The following is a 19,649-nucleotide window of genomic DNA, read 5'->3' on the forward strand; positions in this document are numbered from 1 at the left end:
TTTATTGCTTTTCTAATAAAAAAGAAAAAAGAAATCAATTCAAAATTTGTTTCTCCAAAACTGATTTTTCGTTTATTTTTCAACCAGTTTCATTTCAGTTGTAATTTAAAATTTGGCGCTTAATAGCCAAATTTTAACCTGAAAAGAAATGTGCTATCTTTATAAATATTTATCAGAATATATTATCTATGTAATTTTTTAATCTATATGTGTTATTTAAGTTAAAAAACTGTAGATTGATATTAACATCTGTATCCTTAAATTAATTTACAAATACTCATATTAGGTGTTTGGTTTAACTACTTGTTTATTTTCTATCTATTGTACAATGACATATAAAAAAATGATTTATTTTTATGTTTTAGTATCTTAAAAAGAAAGGCAGTATATATAAATTGAAAAAAAACTATCATGTTTAGTAGTATAATAGTATTTTCATCTAATTCCATCATAATTATCCAATCAAATAAAAAATTTAATTCACATATACTTTAAGAGAGTGTTTGATATAGAAAAAAAATTAAAATAAAGATGATAAAAATAAGAAATAGGTTTAGAAAATAATAAAAATATGTAAGAAGATGTAGAAGTATTGTTGTCTTTTCTTCCTCCATCTTAAAACAGAAAAACTCATCCTCAATTCTTTTTTTAAGCAATGCTTCTCAACAAACAAAACGGTGTCGTATAAATAGTTGCCTAATTAGGAATGGATGAATATTTTCTGTATCTCTATATAAAGGGAGACAGTCTATTTTGAATTTTGCGCGCTCAAATTCTGGTTGTCTTTGGGTTTCTGTTCATTTGCTGGTATACTGAGTGGTGCAGAATCTAGATAGCTGAAAATGGAGGACATGGACGAGATTGACGCGGTTCCTCAGGTCCACTTTTCATACAAATTTTCCCGAAAACTTTGATTTCCTATTACTGTTTGCTTACGGAAGAAGCAATGTTTTAGGTCAGTTAGTTAAAAACCTAAATTACGCGTTCTCTATGGTTAGTGAGATTACTACAATTTTTAGGTTAGGAGTTTCATTTGATTAAAGTGCTTCAGTGAAGTTGAAGCTTGAATGGATTGTGTCAAATAAGCAACACTTTGATTAATTCTCTAATGACTTTTAACTGTTTTGTTTTGGCTAGATTTGTTATGTCTATAGAATTCAAACTTAGTGCATGATAGCGAGGGATCAATGGCAGGGGGCGTGGCCTTGTACTGCAGTGCTTCTGTCTTTCCAGTTACTAGAAATGTCAAGTTTAGGAAAAATGAGTTTCAATTTCATGACGTGATTTCTATTAAGCTAGAACTTGTTTTTATGTTGCGCTGTATGAATGAGTTTTATGTAGGAAGTTTTAATGTTTCATATTATTTAAGTTTTACATGTAGAAACAGGTGAGAACATTAAATTTAAGGGTTATCTGATAAACAAGTTTTGTAATAGTGTAATTTAAATTGAACACTGTCATAGGATGAGGTATCTCACCAATAACTTCAATTAAATTCAGAGTAAATTTATTTCTACATAGTAAAATTAGATTGATATTTTTAATATTTATTAACCTAGTGGGAAAATGCTTTAATTTTTTTATATGTTAAACATTTAATACCAGAGCAATATCTAACCATATGGTCATATACAATTTCTTAGGATTATAAATTCAAGACTGCTCAGTTTCAACTGTTGGTTCCTGTAACCTTTTTACTTAAATGATAGATTTGCTTCACTGCAACCTCAGTCCTTGATTGGAAATTTTTTACTTTTTACAGGTTTACATGGCTTGCATACTAAATGGTCATAGGTAAGCTTTTTAATAGCTCACGTATCTGTTGGTCAATCTTGCATAAAATTGTTTGGTGCAAAAACATAGTGATAGTTTCCTAACACTGAAAATGAAATCGTGTGAATAGTGATGTTGCAGGAAAGATATTTGAAATTAAGTGGCAAATTGTTTCAGAAACATTGGAAGTTAAATATAATGTGTAATGTTGCAATTTTGACTGGCAAAAATGGTTACATAATAATGAAAGGTTTGTGCAGCTTAATGTGCTTGCTCCTGCTACATGTATTCCGCCTTATTTTTCCTTGTCAAATACAGAATAGGAGTTTCTTATTATGATTCCACCCTTCGCCAACTTTATGTACTTGAAGTTTGGGATGACGGTGACAAAGGTTTTCCAGTTATTGATCTGGGTATGATTTCTTTCTTATCATTGTTGAATTTGAGTTCAGTTTTAGGTAGTAATTTGCGCAGCTTATTTTTGGTTTCTATTCTCCTTAAAAGGAGAAGTTGTGTTGTGCCAAACATAATTCTATAAATAAAAGGATTTTTCTCCCCCTTTTAATAAAAACAGCTTAGAACAAGAAATCTTTGTTACGTTAATTATAGGAGTTCTGTTTTCTCTTTAACCAGTCCAAATTTCAAGCCCGAGAACACCTCCAAAAAGTTTTAAACCTTAAAATTTTAAAATTTCTAAGCAACTTTAAATTCAATTTTAAGAAAATTTCTTAAACTCTAACTATATTAGCTTTGATAATCTAAGAAAGTTAGGCCAAATGCAATCCTTGGTTTTGATGTTCCTTGTTGGTGCCAATGTTGAATCAAAGCTGAAACTTGACACTCAGCATAGATATGTTCATTTTTGTAGAAGTTTCAATATTGTGCTTCATATACCCCTATTGACTCTAAGATGGATACTTCTTTTACTTGTTATGAATTCTAGTAAATGAATGTCTTTAGATATGAATATCTGGCGCAGTGAAATATCAAGCCAACCCATTGGTTATTTACACAAGCACTAAAAGTGAAGAATCCTTCTTGTCTGCTCTGCAACAAAAGGGTAGGATGCCCTTAATTTGATTAAGTTACGAAAGACTAGTATTTGGACCCTTTACCCATTGAAGTTACGCAGATGGAGTAGCTGAGTATCCTACAGTAAAGCTTGTTAAAAGTTCAATATTCAGCTACGAGCAAGCATGGCATAGGTATATTGAATATTTGAATTGTTGATGGAGAGATTGTTTTGTGTGGACTTTCAGATTCTCTATTTGAATTGTTTTCATTGAATGCTTAAAACTTATCCTATCTATTAACACATCCACACACAAAAGTAGCTGTTGATTTAGGAACTTACTTTCGCTTTGAACTTGGGGTATTAGGGTCATTTTTTCTCATTACCCGATTTCCATCATTGCCTCTCTCTTTAATCTTGAAAAGTTTATATTTTTTTGACCGTTGTGCTTCAGTGAAAGGATTAAGCAAACGTCATGCCCATTTTTTTTTTTTGTGGAGAAGGCTATTGTATGACAACTTTTATTTGGTGATTTGTAAACTGATTTATATCAAATAAAATAAAAGTGTGCTGCAATTTTTGTATTCTATCACTTCTTCTACTTCAAGAATACTGATTTTACAGATTAATTTACCTGCGAGTGGCGGGGATGGATGATGGATTAAATGTGAAGGAGAGNATTTACTATGTGAGTTTGAAACCACCCACNATTGTCCTAGTATCTTAGGATTATAAATGCACATCCTTAAATTAGTAATAGAATACTTATTTGTTATAGACTAATTGTTGTTTATATTATAACAAGTTTGTTTGGAAAAATCTTTTGTCCTTTCAATCATTATTGTTGTTGAAATACTCTAATGATTTTATCTGCATTCCCCTCTTTCTCGCCCCTGTTACATCTGCAGCTGAGTTCCATGATGGACATGGGAAGTGAAGTACAGGTTCGTGCTAGTGGTGGTCTTCTTGCAATACTAGAGAATGAAAGGATTGTAGATACTCTTGAACGGAAAGAATCTGGAAATACATCAATTTCAATTGATTCTGTTGCAGAAATTTCGTTGTATCCTTGAACTTATTTTGCTCAGTGTTTATAGGCAAAAACGTTCTTGCTTGTGTTGCTTGAAACTTGAAAGGAGAAGACGTGAGTTCAAAGGTTGTCCTTTACCATGGTCATACAGAAATAACTTTCTCAAACTTGATGCAGCAGCTCATGAAGCATTACAAATATTCCAAATAGACAAGCACCCAAGCCACATGGGAATTGGTAGAGCAAAAGAAGGGTAATTTTTTACTTGATCTTAAATATTCTACTTAAAAATATGTAAATATCTAAGGCACTGTCTTAATTTCAGGTTTTCAGTGTTTGGAATGATGAATAAGGTTTGTTGAGTTGTTTGAATAGTGTGTGCCAATTTCGTGTCACATAGGATTAATTGTTTGTCCTGTATGCAGTGTGTGACTCCGATGGGTAGACGTCTTTTGAGGTAACATGAATATAAAATAGTGAGAATGTGAACGTACCTATCTCTTAAGCTTCAGAACTTGTGGCGACATTTTTCTCACACATTTTCCCCATTTCAGAAATTGGTTCTTAAGGCCTGTTCTTGATCTTGAAGTGCTGAACTACCGTTTAAATTCTGTATCCTTCTATAGTCGAGTATATATGATCCAATTAGGCTTTTCTAATCTGTATAATCCAAATTTCAGGTGGATAGAAAATTTTACTTTTTTTAATTATAGTCCTTTTTGAGGTGGAATAACTATTTAATACATATCTTCAACAAACTAGTCATATAATTATGAAAACTGATGTTTATCTTTGATGGTAAGTAGATATCTTTTTTTCTATGCTCAGAAGAACTTGTTGCTTCATTACGGGAAACCTTGAAATCTGTGAAGGATATACCCCACTTGCTGAAGGTAGGAAATGTCTCTTCCTCCCTCATCCCTGTTTGTAATAAATTTTGTTTTCTTGTTCTTCTGCTCGTCTGACTGTATGCTCATTTTCTATTCTTGAAGTTCTCTTTTATAGATTGTTTGTTCGGGCCAAATAAACAATTAAAAAGAGCATGATGTGTACTCATTAAAATTTTGGTAACTACATGATTTTAACTCTCGATCAAAAATAACATTATTCATTGTTGAAACATGATACTTTTAACTATCACATATTTGAAAATCATTTTTTATCCTGTGAGCATACAATACAATTATTTTTTAAGATACGTCAGTTTGTTTTAGTGCAATTATGAATGTGATGTTTCTTTTCGAAGCAAAAGCCTGTATTATTTGCATACTGACGCCTTTTGAAGATTTAATCAATCATTAAAGAAATTTGACTCTCCAAGCTCTACGTGCACAAGCTCTGATTGGGCAGCTCTTCTCAAGGTAAAATTCTTTTATTCTTTTCTAGTTTCTAATAGTCATATTTTCTTGTGCTGTAACCGATTAGAATTCACGTCTGCTTCTACATATTAGAAGAAATTTATATTGTTCTGTTCTTTGGATTTAGTTTTACATGATCCTAGTGGCCTTTAAAAAATTGTTAACTTCTAAACAATTTATTTGTATATTACAAGTTAGCAAAAATCAAAGGTCAACAAAAATTCTCCTCTTCCCTTCTCGATTTGTTGCTATTTTCTATTTGTCTTTTCTTGTCACTGATTAAAGGCTAAGATAAAAAAAGGACAAGATAAAAAAACTGTTGTGAGTGAGGGGAGGTAATGTTGAGCCCGTGTTAGTTTTTGTTGTTGAAGAGGTGGGCAAAATGTTGAACTAGTTAAATGATAAGAAGTCTGGTAAATGGTTGGTCAATGCATAAAATTGGCAATAGCTTTCATCATGTTTGTATATCTAGTAGTAATTCAAATAGACAAGGACGAAACCAAATGGAATGGAATAAAGTTAACAATATGTTATTTGTATATTTTTATAATGGTCTGGAATAAAAAGAATAGTTCTGTCTCATACATCTCAAAATTCGAGTGGAGGTTAATAGAAGTATTGAATGGAAATGATGTAAATTGGAATGTATTTCATCATGTTCTGTTTTATTCCATCCCATTTTAAACAATCTAATCAATGGAGCCAGCCAGGTATTCCATTTTGTTTTGCTCCAATCTATTGTTTTTCATATCTCTTACAATTTGAACTTAAGGCCTAGCACAATCGTATTACGTCAGTTTACAAAGTGAAGATTGCCCAAGTTTTATAAGTCACGTCTCTTGGTGATGTTAAGCTAAACGTGCCCCCTTCAATGCTGCTTCAATTAAGGCAGCTCAAAGATGTGATTATGATGGGTCAAGGATGACTATAATTAACTTGTTTTTTCAACGCTACCAATCCAACCATAGCCTAACTTCTATTTCCACATCATGAGGTTGCTTCATCCTAGATGATTATGTGTTTTAAAAAAATATATATAATTAATTGTATATTTAAAAAAATATGGATGGGAACTTTTTTTTGTAGTTTTATGGATTGTCCATTATTTTTGTTACGATATAGCTGTATTTTACGATGTTGCAGTTCATGTGCATAAAAATATAGCTAAGGAAAAACAAACGAATATCAGGGTTTTTCTTTCCATATTGGGCGCTGTTTATTTAAGAAATACATATACACGAGTTGTGGAAAATGGAAAGGATACAATTTAATATACTTTCCTTTACAATAGAAGTTCAGTTTTGGGACTTCAGCACTGATTTTATGTTCATATTATTTTTAGAGTATTTGTGCGCTGTTGCATGTAAACAAGATTTTTGAAGTTGGAATTTCCGAAGACCTTCGTGAAGAATTGAAGTATTTAAACTTGGACATTGTCGAGAAGGTATTGCATATATGCTCTATTCGAGTGCTCTCGTATACACTATAGCTTAAATGGTTTTACTTTTGATAAGTAACATTACTGCAGGCTAGCTCATGCATAACGGCAGAACTTGGTTATGTTTATGAACTGGTAAGTTTTATTTGTTTCTCTCCTATTAATTATGAGAAAGACTAGAAAGAGAAATCGCTTATAATGTGCTTTGATGTTTTAAAAGCATCTGATTTTCGGAACTGGTAGAGTGAGGGGAACCATCTCAAGAGTCAATTCAATCGTGAGATTTATTTAGTTTGTTTGAATAACAGCGATAGCAGTTTTCCCTTTGTTTTGGATTATGGCTGGTGCAGGTAATTGGCGTTATTGATTTAAATAGAACTAAAGAGAAAGGTTATGCGACGGTTGTGAAGGAAGGTTTCTGTGACGAGGTTAAATCCAATGTTCTTGTTCCTTTTCTTCGGCTGTGTGAATGTAATGAATTTTGATAGTATGTATGTGCCAATAATGTGTTGTTCAAATTGTTTCTTCGCGCACGTGCGTAGTAGGATGAGATTTTAAGTAGATAAGTCAATCCATAGATGTTTGAAGGTTTAATCTAATGTATATAATTTTCTTCTTTCATTGGTTAAACTGTCTTCGGTACTTTGTAGTTAGATGAGCTGAGGCAAATATATGAGGAACTGCCGGAATTTCTGGAAGAGGTCACTTGTTGTGTAAATTTTTATTGATCAGAAAGATTACACACACACACACACACACATATATATATATATATATATATTTATTTTTCTTCTCGTCATGATACATATTTTTTACAGGTTTCATCCTTGGAATTGGCTCAACATCCCCGTCTATGCAAGGACAAATGTATTCCTTGCATTGTTTATATACAGCAAATAGGTAGTTCTTACTCTGATTTACACTTGTATCCATAAAATGTGGTAATGGGTCATTGCATTGCTCTTTCTTTATGAAGTACATTTAATTAAAGGCTGTAAACATTGTTCGTTCCTGTAAATATGATTATGTTTCGTTTCAATCCTTCCATTTTTATTTTTTATTTTATTTATCATGGTGACTGGGTTTGTCATGGATTCAAATATTAAACAATTTCTTTACATATGTAAAGATAAAGTTATGTACAATAACCTTTTCTCAAGCAAGATGAAAAGAAAAATAGAAGAGAAAGCAATGGGGGACACGGAAAGTAGAAGTAGCAAAATCAGAGAATGAATGACAGAAAGAATTAGGAACAAACAAACATGCAGCGCCTAAGGTGAAGTCCAGTGGCCAGCAAACTGATCTGTCAACGAAAAATGCTCTTTACAAATGGCCTTGGACTACCATGTTGATGTTTTCTTGATGCTTGCTATCAAGGGAGAAATAAATAAAAAAAATTCACTAAATCAAGATGTATGTTTACAAATAAGAAAGGGCTAAATATAATAGTAATGTACTAACAAATTGAATAGAAAAGGTATATAATATCTATAAATCTAATTATATTAAATTCTAATATCCTCTCNGGTTGGAGAATAGATGTTTATAATTCTAAGCTTGTCGATGAAGTGATTGAAGATAGTAGTAGGACAGACCTTTGTGAATATATATAAGCTATTTGATGCTTGNTTTTGACATGAATGAGAGTTAATAGTTGCTTTTAAACAAGCTTACTCTTAAATTGTGAACTTTAAATCTAACTTAAGAAAATATCCTTGTTGGATTTGGCAATTTCCAATCTTAAAGAATTATTTGAGAGAACTAAGGATCTTTAGTTTGAACAAGGAACTTGTTACCAACTGTATATTGTTCACACAAGAAGAATTAGGTTCTACTTGTCATCCACATAAACCAATAAAATGACCAATGAAGAACCAAAACTATAAGAAATAAGAGTAGTCATTTTTAGACTATAAAACCATGTCACAGTAATGTTGAGGAGAACTTATAGAACCATTGTCTAGAGGCTTGTATAAGTCTCTATATAGACTTATTTAACTTGCAAACTAATCCTTTTCTTGTTGTCTTGTAACCTTAGGGAATATCTATGAGTACTTCCTCAAATAACTCACCATTTAAGAAGGCGTTGTTAGCATCTAGCTACTGTAGGCTCCAATTTTTGCAGCACAAAGAGTGTATGAGAAATCAATTTCAGTTTGCTCTGTGTTGGCTTTGACTTTCAATTGAGATTTGTATTTATGGATTGAACCATAATTTGAAAAGTCATTTGCATCCTATGCAATATTTGCCTTCAAGTAAAGGGACTAAAGAGCAAATGTCATTATCTTCAAAAGCTTTAATTCCTTGAGCCATATCATTGCTCCATTCTTGGTAGGGTACTACTTGATGATAAAACTGAAGTTCGTAAGTAGAGGAAAAGGTTTTGTAATTTGGACTCAGTTTGTCTAACGAATAAAAGTTTTGAATGAGATGAGTTTGAGGTGCTAGAACACACAGAGTTAGGCAAATAAAAGGGTTTCTTAAACACTCTTATGATCTCTGAACAAATGCTTCAAGTCCAGCAGGACTAGACATGGATATTTCATATGTACTACGGGCTCATTATAATATATAGATATTGATGCATCATCAATGTCTAATTATATTTGATTCTAATACTTGCATCAACCATTTGTCACCACGAGGCATCCTCAACTCCTAGTTATTTGCTGGATTTCTGCCACAACGTGCCAGGGTGGCACTGTCCTGCCATTTTGGCTGTTTGACAACATTAGTTCAAATTTTTTTCATTGCATAATTTTTCCGGCTACTAAACAACACTGGATATCTTATTATTGAGCAATCCATATCTTGTTTTTTGTCTACTGTAGGTTATTTAATGTGTATCTTTGAAGAAAAACCTNAAGAAACCTCTCTGGAGACACTTGTAGATTGGGAATACGCAGTATGTTGGTGATTACACTCAGTCAAATGATTTACATAATTAACATCTTATATTTCATGGTNGTCATTTCAAGTACAGTTTTGTGACACAGATGGAGAGACAAAAAGATACTTTTATCGAACGCCAAAGACACGAGAATTGGATAGTCTGCTTGGTGATATCCATCATAAAATTCTAGGTATTTTAAGCATGTATTTGATAGTTCCCTGATTTTTATTTATTTGCTTTGAAGTAATTTGCCGAGCCTTTGCCCAGACTAGTAAGATGCTCTAATCTTGAAATGAAAAAACTCTCAATGTAAGAAATTAAATTTTAATAAAATTATNGAATTCCTTGACACAGCTTATGTGGTAAGATTCTTACCGTAAGATCTGAGACGCAATAGATAATATCGAGTTTACCTTCAAAGTTAAACGCTTGGTCTCTGGTGAAATCTTACATATTTGAGTTCTTTTATTCAAGATATGGAGAGGGCAATCACCAGAGATTTGTTTTCGCGTATATTGCTGTTCCAGACCCTTTTGATAAAGGTGGCAACTTTTGCAGCTGAACTGGACTGGTAAGATAAATTGTCATTGTAATAACTGGTGGTTGCTCGGACATTTTTTTTTTATCATTAATAATTTTGTTTCAGTTTTTTGTCAATGGCATTGGTTGCACGGCAGAACAATTACGTCAGGCCTTCGTTGACTGAAGAAAATTTGCTTGATATAAAAAATGGAAGGTTCAGATAATCTGGTTATAAGAACCTAATGGAAAATCATTTATATGGTTAATGATAAAAACTGGCTTTGTTTGTAGGCATGTTTTGCAGGAAATGACGGTAGACACATTTATTCCTAATGACACTAAGATTCTTCATGATGGTAAACAGCTGTAGACATCCATAANTAATATTAGCTAACTTATATTATTGAAGTAAATTTTGATAAAATTATTTTGTTATTAATACCTCTTCCATTNCTCTTTACGTTAGGAAGAATAAATGTCATCACTGGTCCTAATTTTTCTGGAAAAAGTATCTATATAAAGCAGGTCAGCTATTAGTTCTTTATCTTTCTGGGACATGTATTCCACAGCATATTGATTTTACTGTTCTAAAATAGCAACTATGCCGAAAAAGGTCATTAACAAGTATTCATAGTAAATAGTAAATTATGGCATTACTAACATTATTATATAATGTGATGAATACAATAGCATATACATGACAACACAATTTAATAAAATTAATTTGCGCCATATTATATTATTACTAAAAAATATCATTTTTTAATATCTTAATTTTTGTAGGATTATCTCAAAGTAAAATGAGTGACCATAAATAAAAACAAAATCTTAACAGTTTTATTGTTCCATGTGATGAGCTTGTGCTTATCCACCTTTCCGGATTCAAGGATTTTAATTGAGGGACTATGTTGAAGACAAAAAAAAATATTGGCTTCGAATTTACTGTTCTTCAAGTAGTTGATTCCTTAACATACGGTCTAACGTCTGGCTACTACATGATGTTACTGACCTTGCTCGTAGTTGCTCTGCTATTTATAAACTAATGAGAAGCATTTTGCAGATTGCTATAATTGTTTTTCTCTCCCACATTGGTAGTTTTGTGCCCGCCGATGCAGCAACTGTTGGTCTAACAGATAGGTATAATTTTCTCACGAATCACGTCCCTTATGAAAAAAGAGTTACATTGTTGAATGCTAATCGTTTTTATTTACTATTTTTTTGGGGGAGGTATTTTAGAATATTTTGTGCAACGGGAAGCAGGCTTATGACAGCTGAACAATCAACATTTATGATTGATCTACATCAAGTAGGGATGATGCTCAGGTATTCCAAGAAAAGGGCTAATAAGGTCATCTCCATCACATTTAATATAGAACGGTTAACCCCCTTGTATTTGGATGGACTATGGTGCAGTATGCTCCTATCTTCCATCACTCGTTTGTTTTAGTTAATCATTTGGTTGCTATAGAAGAGTTAACTTTTCATTTTAACCCCCACCTAAAATATTTTAACATCTATACTAACAAATTTTTTATATTTTAGTTCTTATATCTCTATCATGTAGTGGTTTACACTGCCAAAAAACCTAACCAACAGGGACTAAAATATTGAAAAACTGAGGGACTAAAACGTAGAATATTTGGGTACAATGATCGAACATTTCATATCAACAATTAAATAAGCGGAGGGTTCCAAGATAATTTACATTTTAATAAAAGGGCAATGTTTGTGTATATGTATATTTTTTTTAATGCCTAGAAAATCTACAGGCATGCTACTTCGCAATCTCTGTGTTTGGTGGATGAATTTGGTAAAGGTACTCTTACAGAAGGTCTGTTTCTCCAATATTTAGTGTCTAAAAATCATAATGGAATGTGTGTGCATATTGCTGAGGCTACTTTTTAGCTTAAATTTTTAATCTTCCTTTCAGATGGCATTGGTCTACTTGCTGGAACCATAAATCATTTTGTCACGTGTCATGAACCTCCAAAGGTTTAACTTCTTTTCCTGAAATTATATAATGTGTGTATTAATTCAACTTTTCAGGAATTATAATATTATTTTCTGAGCAGCATTCTTGTGATGAACATCTTTATGCTTCCTGTCGTCTCATCTATAATCTTTTAAATGTTTATTTACAAGTCTGTTTCTGTTATTTGGCTCAATTATATTTTTTTTACCTTATCTGTAGTTTTTTTTTTTTAATTATATTACGCAAGTTTTTTTTTCAGTACATTTAATTATATATATTTTTTTATTTTTTGGCATATTTTGCCCATCATTATATACTTATATGCTGATTTGTCAAAACAAATGTTAAAAAATCAAAAAAAGTCGTTGCTTTGTTGCATTTTCTTCCCGCAAAAAGTAGCAATCCTTATGAACCTATTCTACCATCTTACAATCTTTTATAATAATTTTTTATTGAATAATTTAATTTAATATTTTTATTATTAAAAATGGTTGCCAAAAAGCGGAAGTCAAACTTTCTTGTTTTGGCAAAATGAAGTCGTTTTTGTGAAGATAAACTTAAATGAACTAAACTTTAGTAATTAATGAATTAGCCGCTGAAGTATTATAAGGTAGTTAACATATTAGTCGTTGTAGACTTATGGATAGTTAATGGATTAGTCTTTTGTAGTTGTTTATAGCCATTTTTTTTGTCTGTTTTGGATTCAACGGTCATTTGTATTGTTCATTGTATTAAAACAACAACAACAAGAAGTGAATCAAGTTTTTTTACAAAGGAAGTTTGTTGTCTACAAAGTGGTATCAAGAGTATGTTAGCTTGAGTGTCCAAGTGGAAAAAAAAGAGCAAAAGAGAGCTTGAGGGTTTGAATGTTTGAAAAAAAAAACAGAGATGACCAGTCTTACAAACGATATGCCCTTGTCCAAGTTGACAGACAGTCTGATGACTGGAGTCTTAAAATGAAGACTCTTCTTGGCTCCCAAGAAAATTGGGAGGTGGTTGAAGATGGTTTTGAAGAACCAACCAACACCACAAATTGGTCAAATGTCTAGTCGAAAATGTTGAAAGAAGTGTGTGTGAAGGACAGGGCAATTTTGTACATACTGTACCAATTTGTGGACGGGTGCAACTTTGAAAAGATTGTAAGTCGCAAATCTTCAAAAGAAGTATGGGATATATTGGAGAAGACATATAAAGGGGATGACCGAGTGAAGCAAGTCCAACTTCAAACACTTAAGGGAGAGTTGGAGAGCATGAAGATGAAAGAGGCTGAAGGAGTAGCCGAGTACATAACTTGGGTTGAAATTGTAATCCAGAAATATAATCACAATTGGCGAAATGACTATATGCAGTTTCTCAGAGATTGTAACTGTCATTTGTTCTGCAAATTTTGTAGGTTTTCGTGTGCACTCATCTCATGGATTTATTGCATGGACATTCCTTGACCAAGGTTACGATCTTATAGTAGTGCAAGAAGTTTGAAGTGTTTGAACTCCTCGGTTGAATGATCATAAACATTTCCTTTGGACTATTTCAGTCTGAGCAGATTAAGTTTTACACAATGAGTATACTGAGGCCTGACGACAATTCCACATATATTGACGACATTGTATTTTTATACAGGTATATTTTGTTGATTCTGCCATGCAGTATGCTAAGAACTATATTTACCATCGAAGGTTATTTGATGTCAAAAGAAGGATTTGATAGAAACTGTGGAGGTTGTTGTACTTCACTTGATCAGACAATATAACAAACATGTGTGTGTATTTAAAAAAAAGTTACTTTAATAGATGCATTTTTTTTAAGTCTAAGACTAGAGATGGAAAACTGATTGCCAAAAATTATATGTTTAAGCATGCATCTATTTCGGTGAGGTCATCCTGAACATTAAAATCTGCACATGAATGATAGTGTTTGGTTTATGTAATGCTCCAGGCAGAGGAGCTTTCATTGTACTTTGCCCTTGTACTTTGTCTAGACTATTGAGATAGTAGAGTTGTAGTGGGTCTGCTGTCTGAGGAGATTTCATCTTTGTTATTATCATTTTTCTCGCAGGCTTATCCCTGGACAAGCGCATCATAGCTACGGTATGCTTTTGCTTTATTCAGTATTTTATGTCTAGAATATTAGAGATATACTTTCTAACACAACAAAGAAAAATGTCAAACACGTTCTTTAATACATCATTTGGTGAATACCAGCACAGGAAAGGGTCTTTATTAAAAGTGTGTTGAAGAGTGTATTACTCACATATTTTGCAATATCAATTGAAATACCAATGAAAATGATGTGTGCGGTTTCTGGAATCCTGCAGGGCTGCATTGTGCGCTGCTTGCTGGTAATTAACAAAACTGCTGCTTAAACATGATAGTTCCTGATAAAAAAAATACGCAAAGCATATTGTTCATTCTTTCCCTGTGATAAAAAAAAAGTATAAAGCATATTTAATTTTCTGTTCTTGTTTCTTTCATTGAAACATGCTGCACCGTTCACACAGGTGTACCAGAGGAAATTGTAAAAAGAGCTGCTGCTGTGTTGGATGCCGTTTCAAATAATAATCATGTCGAGCGGTTATGCAATGAGAACATCTCTGCCCAAGATCGTCAATGCGAGGTGAAATTTCAATTTGAAGAATCAAATTAGAGCTTTGGATATTGTTTGCTCTCTCAGGTACGTTTATTTATATTTCTGAATGGAATGCAGGATGCCATGGAGAAATTGTTGGAATTCGATATTGAAAAAGGCGACTTAAAACTTTTCTTTGAGGATATATTTTCTCCAGTTCTTATTGCATCGTGACTGAAAGTCTTATCTGCTGGTCGTTTTCGTAGGAATTATAGAGATGCCAGGTATGATGGTATGACATTTATATCAAGATGAATTGCATACATTTTTATCGAGCATCCATTTTGGAGAATTATATCTTCCTATAGCAGAGTCTTTTTCATTGATTATCAACGACAAGCTAAAAAGTTAGTAGCATGTGGAAAGTTTAGAGAGTGAATAGCTTTAATCAATAAATAGGATTTTCATCAGAAGTCTGAGATTAAGACTTACGCTAATTTTATTAGATTACAATATAATAAGTAGGTTTAAAATAATCTATCCTTCAAAAAATTAATTCTCAAAATTTACAAAACCATATATTGCGATCTTTTATAGAAGATTGAAAGTGAATTATTTTTATTAAATATAATCTTTTAAAATTATAAAAACTAAATTAAAATATTATCGTGTTCATTAGGACGAAAGATATTCTCAAACCCAAATAATTAGGTGTTTGAAGTCTATTACAATTTAAAAACTTAGAACCCACTTTGGTAAATAGCATAATTAAGAATTTATTGAATATATTTATCTTGTAAGTAATTGTGTAATTTTTTTTTATAATTAGAGATAAAAGTAAGTAATTGTAGAAAATAATTTATAAGTATATATGATAAGTTATTTTTATTGGTTCCTTTAAATACTTTGAAGTAATCTAACAAACTATTTCACCCACGAATTTATTACTAGAGAATATCAAACATCTCTAGATTGATTGCAATATTAACCTATCATTCCCAAAGCTAAAATCCTAAGTTGGTTGTGGTCCATAACAATATTTAGAAATTCTAATAAGTTCGGACTGTTAATATGTTTATAAATGTTTCTCCTTCCTTTCCTCTTACGGTTGATTTTGTCCATAGCTAGGTTAACATTGAAGCAGTTGGATCTTGCCCACCCTGTCAACGTAAGCTACAACTACTTGCTTGATATGAAAACATTATATGGTTTGTCATATTTCATTAACATCTATTAAAAGTAGTATAAAAACCATCATTCTCATAAGAATGCATTTTGTGGGATTAACCTTCATCCCATGTACCAATTTAGACATGACATCCACTCCAAGTAACATGATGCATATTCTGCTAACCAGAAACAATTTTCCATGAACCCCAACATCACATTCGATGTTTAATATCGAATTATAAAGAAAATTAGAAATGTGATTGAAGAGTTAATGAATGCTAAAGTTCAGGCTGCTACTAGTTGTCTCATATTAATGGGAGATGCGTAACCTGAAGGGCCGTCGAAAAGTCTATTAACAAATATAAGAGAAGCTGCCTCCGTAGGATGGAATTGGTCAAAGAAGATGTGATCTTGTCTATTAGGACAAAGGTTTGACAATGGCAGGCAGGGAGCCCTGGCATTCAGCTCACCCAGTCCACAACAAGCACCTTTTACCTCACTAAATCCTGAAAAGGGATTTTTATTTTTTTTAATTACAATATAATCTGATCAAATAAATAATTAAAAGAGATAAAAAAAAAACTTCACTTTAAATAAACAATAACAGAAAATTTGTTTATTTAAAGTGTGGTAGTAAATGAGAATACCATAAGAAGCTGGAGTCTGAATGAGGTCGTTGATGGCAGCATAAGTGTCAAAGTAAGAGTAGATTATCCCTTTATTCTCTGATTGCCATTCCATCAACATCGATTGAAGGCCTTCATTATATTTTACAGACCAGTAATTCACTTCTACAACGCATTCCGTTTTGTTCTTCAGCCTGAATTCAGGACAGCATCCCAGTGTTCCAACTCCCGCGATCTCAAATTTACGTGCACCATCATCGTATAATCTCTACAAAATATTTTAAAATAAAATAATTACGGAGAAATATAACATTAATGAAACATATTTAATGATATACATCTTAATTTAAAACTTTAAAATAATAATAAATTTAAAACTTTTTTATTTCCCACTTATATTCACAATAGTATGGATGTGTGGTACCTGTAGTTGTAATTTTAGTGAGAGAAGCATAGAATCAACATACTGGTGCGGGGTGGTTTTCTTACGTAGATCTGATGATTCAAAGTATCCAAACAGGTCGTTGCTGCCAATCACCACAACAAAAATTGACTTTGAGAGATGTTTCTGAATAGCCGCTGCTCCTATTTCTCGTGTCATTTCCTCTTGCACAATAGAGTAGTAGTCCACTTGTTTTCTCAGCGGTATTGATTGTCTCTGAATTCATAATAAAATACAATATTATACCTCAACAGGGAATTTCCTCTTTTGTTTTTCTCAAATTATTTTTCTGTAAATAATGATAAATGCATCACCTAATTGGATGGATTGGACTGGAAAAAAGAGAGAGAAGGACAGTGTGAGAAATAAATAATAAGCAACCACCAATTTAATATGAGTTGGTCATATCTAGACTGGGAGTTCTATCATATTCAAAATAATATATATTAAATTCAGACTTCTCAAATAAAGTTCACGTTAAGATAATAAAAACATTTCAGTATATCCAGATAAAAATTATAACATATAGTTAATATATGTAAATATCTATTACCACCAAATAGTAGATAATGGATGTTTCTTATAAAAAAAATAAAAATAAAATTTAATTTATATTTTGTTAGGTCTAATTTAATTAAAATTTAATTTATATTATATTATATTATATTTTATATATATATATATATATATATATTAAAGTTTATAGAATACTTTTTTAAAATATTCACACTGAGTTTTTTAAATAAATATCTAATAAATGATAGGTTAAATTTTTTTATTACGGATCGAGTAATAAGTAAATATTATTCTTGTACTATCCTACTTTATCCCATCTCTATTTCACACCCACTAAAAACTTGATTTTTCAAAACCTTTTTAGTTTTTATGAATTAATTAAGCTAGTATTGGACAATAGTGTTGAGAAAGTTCTCAAAATTTAAATCCAACATTCTTTATTGACTGGTTTGTTCGGTGATTAGGTTAACTCAACCCACAATCGGTCAACATTACGCAAAACTAAGATAAAAGGGATATATATATGATTGTTATATTCTGCTTAATTCTAAAGAAAAGGAACTACGTCACTATCTAGATTTAAATGGTCCACGTCTTTAAAAAAAGATGGACCCAAAACTTCCACTCCTTTCAACGGAGGCCCACTTCAGGTCCATCTTGGGTCAGATTCCCAGAGCCTTATTTGGGTCGTATACCTTGCACATACACGATAAATCAATGAAAGTAAACAAAAACTATAAAGTAAAAAAAAAAAAAAAAAAAAAAAAAACTACTTTTGATGACTTACATATCGTAAGTCAGAACCATCAAATATTCCAGCACCTGCGGAGGCAAAGCTAACACCATCCATGAAAGATGCATTGTTGACCGTTGATGTTAGAGAGAGGTAAGGTGGCGAAGTTGCCAAACCCAATTTCTCAGCTGAAATTTCAACACACAAAACACAATCATTACATTAACTAAAAGATTTATCTATATATCCAATTCTTGTTTTTTTTTGCCATAACCTTATATTTAACTTTTTTATTAATTTGCACATTAACAAACATTAAAAGTTTTATGAAGTTTGTGCACCAAATTATATATCTATCCATGTTGTCTTTTTATGCTTTTCAGTTGTCACTCCACATGTCGGCGTTCTTTTTCCATGGGTCTCAGTTTATCAACCTTATGAGTATCTTACGGGTGAAGAAAATGGCAGAAAACAAATCTACTTTCCAAAAATATTTCTCAACAATATATATTAAATATTGAGATTGAATCAGTTCAAACAAATTATAAAACATATATAACTAAATGAGTTCAAGGTATATACAAAACCTGAGAAGATTGTTGAAATTCCATAACTTTAGAGTGATTTTGAGAAACATAATAAGTGAGGAACATTTGAAATGGTATAATAGTGAAGGTTTGTTTGGATTGAATTACCAAGAAAATCTGCAGCATTCTTGCCGTTGCTAAATCTGCCAGTGGGTTTGTGGGTGGGAAAATCAATGCCATAGTGACGATGATTTGCCTTTGCAATGGAAAGAGTCAAGTAATTGTTGTTGCCGACGTCCACGAGTGAGTCTCCAAACACGTACAGAGCTGGAACCATTTTAGCCTCTGAAGAACCAAACTTTAAGATGAAAAAGCCATAGATAGTAAAGAAGAAACAGCCCACATAACCTTTTTTACCCATCTTGGTTTGCTTTGTGTCTGCTTCAAATTGTTGCTGGTTTAGGGCTTTAGGGTTAGACAACTGTTTGATAAATATATAAAGATGCCCTAAAGCTAGCTGAAAGGTTCTTGTTTACGTGTGAAAACAGAAATCTGATTGAATGGTAGTGAGAGATAGTGGAGCAACAGTATTCTCCAGATACTCCATCCACTGAAATTCATGTTTTTTTTATTGTCAAATGATGTGTCATGTCTTAATGGAACAAACATTGTCAACGTCAAAAGGAAAAATTCTCTCTCTTCTTCCTTCGTTTTAACTCTTTACACTGCTGCATACATTGTAAGTCATATATCAACTTCGTACATTACCTTCAAAGTATCATTTTAACTAGAAAAAAAAATGTAATATCCTGTTTTGTAAGATAGTGAACAAATATTTTTCTACACTGATCTTCTTAGATTATTTTCAATTCTGAGTTTATTCATCTAACTAAGGGAAATGTATATCTGAAAGTCACTACGATGTTTAAGTTAGTTATTGAATCGAATTAGTTATTACATTATAGTATTAATTTAAGAATAAATACGATTAATTACATCGATCCTTACCTTATTTATAAGTTTTGAAATGAACGTTTAATTAGAATTGACCAAATTACAATCCAATAATCTA

General features: G+C 31.9%; 2 protein-coding genes across 2 annotated transcripts; one reads left to right on the top strand and one right to left on the bottom strand.

Moving 5' to 3' along the window:
* The first annotated feature begins 768 nt into the window (after positions 1-768).
* LOC106763228 (DNA mismatch repair protein MSH5) lies at positions 769-14,864 on the top strand. The gene is made up of 34 exons (XM_014647436.2): positions 769-878; positions 1,763-1,794; positions 2,092-2,186; positions 2,753-2,833; positions 2,906-2,978; positions 3,410-3,473; positions 3,694-3,848; positions 3,967-4,068; positions 4,141-4,168; positions 4,241-4,272; positions 4,370-4,427; positions 4,622-4,708; positions 5,120-5,176; positions 6,516-6,617; positions 6,702-6,746; positions 6,962-7,039; positions 7,262-7,312; positions 7,430-7,511; positions 9,443-9,516; positions 9,595-9,694; positions 9,979-10,075; positions 10,151-10,240; positions 10,318-10,382; positions 10,493-10,551; positions 11,087-11,163; positions 11,263-11,349; positions 11,796-11,857; positions 11,957-12,018; positions 13,392-13,445; positions 13,533-13,618; positions 14,054-14,085; positions 14,313-14,336; positions 14,496-14,611; positions 14,702-14,864. The coding sequence occupies exons 1-34, from the start codon at positions 843-845 to the stop codon at positions 14,795-14,797; spliced, it is 2,439 nt and encodes an 812-aa protein (XP_014502922.1). The 5' UTR covers positions 769-842; the 3' UTR covers positions 14,798-14,864.
* A 673-nt stretch (positions 14,865-15,537) lies between these two features.
* On the bottom strand, positions 15,538-19,084 carry LOC106763229 (GDSL esterase/lipase At5g55050). The gene is made up of 5 exons (XM_014647437.2): positions 18,746-19,084; positions 18,105-18,238; positions 16,784-17,017; positions 16,381-16,627; positions 15,538-16,239 (listed from the first exon to the last, which is right to left on the bottom strand). The coding sequence occupies exons 1-5, from the start codon at positions 18,996-18,998 to the stop codon at positions 16,019-16,021; spliced, it is 1,089 nt and encodes a 362-aa protein (XP_014502923.1). The 5' UTR covers positions 18,999-19,084; the 3' UTR covers positions 15,538-16,018.
* Positions 19,085-19,649: the final 565 nt, after the last annotated feature.

The sequence above is a fragment of the Vigna radiata genome, chromosome 6 (assembly GCF_000741045.1).
Source record: "Vigna radiata var. radiata cultivar VC1973A chromosome 6, Vradiata_ver6, whole genome shotgun sequence".
NCBI classification, from domain to species: Eukaryota; Viridiplantae; Streptophyta; class Magnoliopsida; order Fabales; family Fabaceae; genus Vigna; species Vigna radiata.